Genomic DNA, 8,227 nt, shown 5'->3' with positions numbered 1-8,227 from the left:
TCTTTCCTGCCTATGCAGGGGGTTGGACTCGATGATCTATTGAGGTCCCTTCCGACCCTAATATCTATGAATCTATGAATCTTTCTTTCCTCGAAGAATGCAGGAATAAAGTGAGAATGAGTTCAGCTAAGCCATTGCTCAATCTAACAAAGAATATTATAATAAACAGCCAAAACTTCTTTGGAAGAATCAGGGCCCTTGTATGCTGAAGATGACATGGAGATCATGGACAATAAGGGTATGGTCCAGGAACTGAATGAAAATTTTGCCTCAGTCAAAATCAAGAAGAAAAGGAAACAGAGGAACTTGGTGGCATACTGCATGGCAAGGAGGATGTGAATATAGATAGTATCACATCTGAGGTAAGCCTCCACTCCCCCCAAAATTCCTGCCCAGACATATGCATTGAAGGTCTCGGTGGCCCTCATACATATACTACAATCCAGGAAGATTGATGGTTGCCACATCTGAGGTGGCAGTAAAATCTGTATTACTTGTTCTAACAAGACTGAGGCAGGGTGGGGACAGATGATCTCTACATTAGAATCTTGAGGGATTTGGCACTTGAGAGCAACTTCTCTAGCATGGATGTTTATCAAATCCATCAGCTTGCTGACAGTGATCTGTGACTGGGGGAGTAGGGGAACAGATGTAGAACCTACTTTCAGAAAAGAGAGAAAGAGAGCACTTTAGTCAATTACACGCCTCTTAGTTTCACTTCCATGGTACATGAGGTTGTAGATACTGAAAGAAAGAATAGTCAAAGACACGAGAGGAAACGGAAAATGAGACAAAATACAACATAAGTTTATCCACAGAAGGTCATGTCATACTGATTTAATATCCTCCTCTGCAATATAATAGTTTTTTGCATAAGAGCAATGCAATGGAATTAACTTATTGATCTAAGCAAAGCTTCTGATACTATACCTCAGGGGAAATGACAAACTAAATTGGAAAGGATGGAGATCAATGCGGAAATTGTGAAATGCGTAAGGCAGGGTATCAAACACACCTTCACCCTGGATGGGATCCAGACTGTGGGGCTCCTTGTGGGCTGGGCCCAGTCCAGGGCACAGGGTTGGTTCTATCCCAGGGCATATAGCAACAGCAGCGACCACTCTGGCTGTGGCACACACCAACAGCACAGCTCTGTCTACCAAGGCATGCCTCATGCTGGAGTCAGAGCTGCTACTGCTGTTGTTTACTCTGTGCTGATGCAGCAGCTCTAGCTCTGGCTTGGGGCATGCAGTGGGGGTAGTGGCAGCTCCAACGTTGGGACTGAAGGCCAAGGAAGTAGGGCCATAGCAGTGACGACAGGCAAAGTGACTGAAGGGCAACTAGGGCTGTATCAACTATTGCTTGCCCTCCTGTCACTAATTGTCACATTGCCTGGGGCCCAAGGGTCCTGGATTCTGATGGGCCACACACCCCTGACTTCCAATGGCTTGCAATAGTGCGGTGGGCTGGATAAAGCAGTTCTGCAGGCCAGATGCAGCCTATAGACCGCACATTTAACACCCTGACACAAGGAGTTGAACCTACAGGAGACTACAGTAAGTTCTGTGAAAAGGAGAGTTTTCTGGCTGATTACTAGTTTTGTTCCCTGGGGATCAGTCTTGTGATCTTTCATGTTTTGCATTTTTGGACACAACCTTAGAACTGAAACTAGATGTGTTCTCATGAGGTTTGCAGATAATGCTAAGCAAGGCACATTATCCAGTCTTCTTCTGTATTGGCAATTATAAAGTAAGATTTAAATCTTGTGGAATGGAGCATTAGTAATGAAGTTTAACAGCATGAAGCTTGAAGTCATGCATATAAGTACCAATAAACAAGGGCTTTGGTTATAAGATGATGTACACAGACTGAGGACAACTGAGGAAGAGGGGAACCTGCATGTATTGGTCAGTCTCAGGATGGGCATGAGCTACTTATGAAAAGGCTAGTGCAATCCTAGGGTATATTAGGTGGGGTATATGCAGTAGAGACAAGGAGGTATTGGTACTGTTGTGCAAAGTATTGGTAAGACCCCATCTGGAGCACTATGGGTGTGTCTACATGCTGCCCTTATCTACATCACTGTAACAACATGCTGCACCACTGTATGGTGCACTACGGAGATGTAGTGATCACGTGAGTCTACACATGATCCACAGCTACTTCGCTGTAGTGCTGTGCTCTTACTGTGCCACTATGGTGAAACAGCGGTGAAATCTAATAGTGTGCTATGCGCATGGTGCAGTACGTGCAGTTGTGGCACTGTACTTTAGCACTGCCAAAAGGAAGTGCTAAAGCACAGCACAGTGCAGTACAGTGATGTGTAGATGCACCTCATGTGCAGTTCTGGTCACTAGTGTTCACAACAGATGAACTTAAATTGGAATGGGTTCAAAGAAAGGGAACACACCCAAAAATGAAGTCTTGGCCAAGGAAAAGAGGAAATGTAGCTTATGGGAGAACCAAGACAGGGGTGAAAATAAATTATTACATTGGAGAAATTACTTGGTTCCATCCTGGAGTTTTAGTTTAAATCCAAGGTGTCCAACATATGGCCCATGGGACAGATTGAGGAGCTCCACAGGCTAGATCTGGCCCACTGGGTTACTGGGTTACCCTGGCCCACTGGGTTACCAGTGGGCCAGGGAATCTGCAGGCTTGGCTAACAGGGTCTGTGGCCTGCTGCAGAATTCAAGGCTCTGGTACCCTGGTAGACATGGCTACTGGCAGCAGGGGGATGAGTGAGGGCTATGTCGCACAGCCCTCTGTTGCTCTGTGGTCACCTGGTCTGTTGCTGCTTGTCCTGCTCTTGCTGTGGGGGCTGCTTCTGCTATGGTGGCCACCACTGCCCCAAGTCCCAGATCTGGCTTGGGGCCCAAGTGTGTTCGTACCAGGTTTAAATGACTGAGTTGCCCCGTATCCTGATTTACACCAAGCTCAAATACAAATGTGCACATACACACCCAGCCATGTACACAAGGGCACAGATACACATATTCCCTGGCATAGGGTCCACTGAAAAAACCACAGAGACTTACTGCATTACTTACAACTAATGGTAACTTGTCCCAGCACCTTCTGAAGCTCCTCTGCAGTTAAACAGATCCCCATGTTGGCCAGAGTGGAGTCCAGGGTATTGACATCGACCTTTTCTCCTTAGAGGAGTGAAAAATATTTAACACAGTATAATATCTCTCACGGGGAAGGACAGAGCCTTTATACTGGCTCATAACAATAACATGAACTAGTTTTGGGAGGTAAGGGATGGATGTGTTAATTTACTGAAAGGCAATTCCAGGGGCTCTGGGTGTCATTATCCAGCGCAGAGCTGTCAGGGTACTCAACTCCCCGCATACTCCTCTGTTTTTGCTGACAACATACATTTGTTTTGGGTTTTTTTAAGCAGCACAGAGTTGGGACTAGAGGGTTCAAAATATATAAAGCCTGATTTTCATTTGCACTAAGGACTGGTAGAAACACAATTCACACACTGAATTAACTAAATCAATTTCTGAACTGATGCAGTTCCCCACTCTGCTCCCCCCCTGTATATGGGCACTTCTTTTGGACTAAGGATGCTATATTCTGATCTAGATTAGGCCAGTAAAACAAATGACTTAGTCTAAATCAGTTTAAGGCACTCAGTCTTGTTGCCTGCATATTGGATGTACATTATTTTACTCAACTGGTTGCTAAACCAGTTAAGTCAGTGCATGAACAGTGTGTAGATGATGCCTAACGCTGCTTAACACTACTCTGGAAATGTAAAAGAGCTTGACACTGATGCCAATTTCACTTAAATTCACACGGAGTGGTGTAAAGCTACTCGGGTGTGAATGAGTATCAGACTGTATAGAGCCCAGCCCTGACCTAGCTGGAGAGCCCTTCTTTCCTGAACCTTAAATCCTGAATCCTGTGCTTCTAATCCTTTGTGAGCTGCACAGATTGTCCTGGCCCATCCTGCTTCTGCTATATAGGTGATGGCCTGGTTTTCATAGCTGTCAAGGGGATTTAAATGCACACCTCAAAGCCATTCCAATGGGAACGATGTATCTAAATCCCTTAGGCAGCTTTGAAAATCTTGGTGAAAGACTTCAGATCTGCCTCTAACACACACACACCCCACAAATCAACTGCACATTAAAAATGTGTAGGTTAAGCACAGCTCTGAGGAGGATCTTGATTTTTAGATCTTGTAAGAACAACTATATACCCAGCAACCCCTCTAATGCTACACTGTGGAGCTGCAAAAACAATGCTGTATGTAGTCAGATGCCATGGGGATGCATCCAGTACAAAAGTCTAGATCAATGGGAGAGGAACACCTACTGCTTTCCTAGCATTTCTGATGCTTGGATCCTTGTGTTATCAATTGGGCAAGTGACTCAAAACTCTTCAGCAAATAAGATTCAGGTCAAATTATTTTTAAGGCAGCAGCTAAATACCAAGCAGAGAGACTGGAACCTGCCCACTGCTGCCCAGAGGAAGGCAATGAGCATTAAATCAAATGTGGCACTTCATCCTTATCTCCCACTACCCGTCTTCATTTCCAAGTCCTCACTCACCTTCAAGTCGGGACTTTCTCTGGGCAGTCCTTACTGCCTTCATGAACTCAATCAAGTTTACTCTCCTGTTCACTGCAAGAGCAAAAGGTTATAGAGACAGAGGAATGAAGACCAAACAGCATAGTTGGGCAAAAAATTTGTGATGGTACAATTTTCCATAGGAAAAGTCCTGTGTCATCAAAATCAAAGTCCCTTGCAGAAACCTACTAATCAAGATGACATTTTCTATTAGAAACATTTTTGATTTTTTTCATTTCATCTCAATAATACATGTGTTTTATATCTCTCAGATAAAACTGTTTGATTTTTGTTGAATTTCATCTGATCTCATCTAAAAAAGTTAATTAAATTCATAAAGTCCTGTACTTGAGACAGAATAAGCGCATGCACAAATACAGACTGGGAAATGACTAGCTAGGTTGTAGTACTACAGAAGAGCTGAAGGTTATGGTGGATTATAAACTGAATATGAGCCAACAGCATGATCTTGTTGCAAAAAAGACCAGCAACATCCTGGGTTGTGTTAGCAGGAGTGGCACTTGTGAACAAAGGGAAGTGATTTCTCCATTCCTTTCAGCACTGCTGAGGCTTCAGCTGGAATCCTGTGTCCATTTTTGGTCCCCACACTTCAGCAAGGATGTTAACAATTTGTAAAGAGTCCAGCACAGAGCCAAAAAATGATTAGGGGCTTGGGAAGCAAAACTTATGAGGACACACTGAAAGAGCTATGGTTATTTAGTCTGGAGGAGGGGAGGCTGAGGCAGGGAATTTGATAAAAGTCTTCAAATACCTGAAGGGTGATTATAGAGAGGATGGAGATAGGCTTTTCTTTATGGCAGCAGGGAATATTTAGGTAGGAGGTTAGGACAAACTGTCTGACTATGAGAGTGGTCAGGCGTTGGAATAAGCTACCTAGAGAAGATATGGAATCTCCATCCTTGGAAACTTTCAAAAACAGGTTAGACAGATACTTGGCTGGGATGGTTTAGTTAGGGATAATTCTGCCTTGAGCCAGGGGGGCTGGACTAGATGACTTATGAGGTCCCTTCCAGCCCTACTTTTTTGATTCCTATGATTTTACAGTTTCGTATTATGTTTGAATTTCACTTCAATATTCTCTTTATAGATTACACTTAATATTTTCTGCAATATACATTACTTGCAATATTTTATATTATTAGGTCTCAACATGATTGCAAAGAAAGAAACCTTTTTATTATATCAAAATACAATGATTAGATATTACCAACACAAAACAGTGAACTTCAGCCTTTCCAAATCAAAATGTCTTAAAATTTCATCTTGTGTGATGCTAAGATAAATTTTGAAATGTAAGAATTCTTTCCTACAAAATGGACACTCACTTTCTGTCCAGCTGTGGTTAGCAGAGCAGAAAGATGAAAGCCAACTCTTTCAAATACTGGGATCCTCCGCCTTTGAGATGTTGTAACAGGGAGCCAGGGGCTTGTGTTACCTAAAGGGTTAAGCTGCAGCAGGGATATACCCAGGTTGGGGAAGACTGTGCATTATGGTCTAGCTGCAGAATAGGACATGGAACAGGGTGGGCTACCCGGGCCATGGCCCAACCAACTTTTAGCTCGTTAATTTAACTAGCTATGCAGTTAAAAAAAAATAGCTATACAGTTTTAACTGGAATGACAATTGTACACTTGTGGGTTGTATAAATTAACGTGCTAAAAGTTGGTTGGGTCATGGCCTGGGTAGCCCATCCTGTTCCACGGCCAACGTGCTGTAGGACAGCAGGCAGCCAGAGACCTGTAGGTGGCAAGTGCCTATTGTGGGGCACAATAGCTGCCTAGCAATAGGATGGTAGCACAGAGCCTTGGTTAGGCAGCAAGAACACTGAAGTAGGCTGCTTTGGAGGCTGAGGGGACACAGGTGGGGTCAGTCAGCACAGCCTTGACCAGAAGGCGATATAAGCCTGGGTCTCTGAAGCAGAAGAGCAGTGCAGCCTTGAACCTGGCAGGGAGAGGAGCTCCTGCCAGCTCAGGCTGAGGCATGCGAACTGCAGGCCTTGTCTGGTACTTCCAGGGCTGAGACAGCCAGATGGTGCGGAGGTGCATAGGCGACTGGTGCCACCTTAGTCGGGTGGGGGGCACATGCTGCCCCCCCCCACAAGCGACCAGTCAGTGACTGGGGGGGAAGGGTGTCCCCTGCGGCCAGTCTTGCACGGCAAAACGTACCAACTGCTGAGCGGCTGCACTGCTCCTGAAAGTGGCTGTGGTACATTGGATGCTCCCACTCCCTGGCTGGCAGTCGGGGGGGCACTGGTGCTCCCACCTGCTGCCCTCCCTGCCCACTGCCTAAGCGGGAAGCACGGCCAGTCAGGGGGTGCACCAGCACTCTCAGGGGGTGCACGTGCACCCCATACGTGTTGCTACTGGAGAGGTGGCTTAGTAGTAGTATGATGACCCGGAAGGGGTGACTGAGTTTAAAGCTGCTGCTTGTATTTTTGTTCTAGTTTTATATTGGAGGACCAGATGTGTCTGTAGGGATGAAAAAGGAGATCACAGGGGTGCTTGAGGGGCATGCCACGTATTGAGCCCTGTCAGGGGCAGGGGCATGAGGCAAAAGCAGGCTGAGGTTGAGAGGGGCCAGGCCTGACTTTAAGAGTGAGGCACAGGCAAGCTGAGGCCCAGAAACCCAGGGCTTGATCCTGAGAATAGGGCTATAGGGTAAGCCAGGGGCTGAGAGTGCCAGGGGCTGAGAAGGCCAGAGCCTGAGCTCACGGCGGGGGCAGGGAGGGGAAACAGGGGTGGCTGGGGGCTAAGAGAGCCAGAGCCTGAGGCTAGAGGGCACATTCAAGGTGGCCAGGGGCTAACAAGAGGCTAAGACTGAAAAGTTCAGGCCGGAACCAGTGGTCACAGGCCACCAGTTAACAGCCAGAGTAACCTATAGGCTAAGGTCAAGAAGGTCAGAGCCTATATAGGAAGGCAAACAGTGACCAAGTGACATCAGTGAGGCATGGGCATGGGGGCAGCAGGAGGCCATGATTAAGAGGCCCAAGACTTACCATTTGGGCCATAGGTGGTGACCACTGGTTTCACATTGCCAGCCAGGCATGTGTAGGTCCACTGTGGTTGAGAGACACATGTAGATATTGGGGTAGTTTGGAGTTAGCAAGCTAAGGACCCAGAGACCCTGATGGGTCAGTTAGATTGGTAGTGGACAGTGGGAGAATCCAGGGCTTGGGGGCAGTCTCCAAATTAACAATAAAGGAACATCAAGGTATGGCAGCATGAATGAATAGGGGAGGTTATGTAAAGGACCGGGAGTGCAGGCATGATTAGGGTGGCCCTAGGAGAGCCATGGTCACTCCAGGGCCTGTCCTGTCACAGATGCCATCTTTAAACAATAAGACTCTAATTTTTTTCCAGGTGCCAAGTATCCAGAACTCTTGGTGAAGTTGGCATTCAGTCCCTCAAACTCAAGATGGGCATTCAGTGCTCCCAGCATCTTCTGAAAATTCTAGCCCAAATCTGTGTAATGAAGGAAAGTCACAGAGGCGGATTCCCTTTTGTCTCTGCCAAACATGGCTGTCTGCACTAGTGAAATTAGTGCAATAGTAATGGGCATTTTTACCTCATGTAGCTGAGGATCTTCTCCCCGTCTCACCATTCTTGGGGTGAGTGGAAATAGAG

The 8,227-nt window shown here is 46.1% G+C and overlaps 1 protein-coding gene across 1 annotated transcript in view; it reads right to left on the bottom strand.

Annotated features, from left to right (window-relative positions):
• EFCAB3 (EF-hand calcium binding domain 3) overlaps window positions 1-8,227 on the bottom strand; it is a 110,078-nt gene that overhangs the window by 51,491 nt on the left and 50,360 nt on the right. Inside the window, exons 21-22 of the mRNA XM_025196857.1 lie at window positions 4,566-4,637; window positions 3,051-3,155 (exon numbers count right to left, since the gene is read on the bottom strand). Coding sequence (XP_025052642.1) covers window positions 3,051-3,155; window positions 4,566-4,637 — 177 coding nt within the window. The remainder of the gene's footprint in view (window positions 1-3,050; window positions 3,156-4,565; window positions 4,638-8,227) is intronic.

This window comes from Alligator sinensis, unplaced genomic scaffold (genome assembly GCF_000455745.1).
Source record: "Alligator sinensis unplaced genomic scaffold, ASM45574v1 scaffold444_1, whole genome shotgun sequence".
NCBI classification, from domain to species: domain Eukaryota; kingdom Metazoa; phylum Chordata; order Crocodylia; family Alligatoridae; genus Alligator; species Alligator sinensis.
This window is presented reverse-complemented; position numbering and strand designations above follow the sequence as displayed.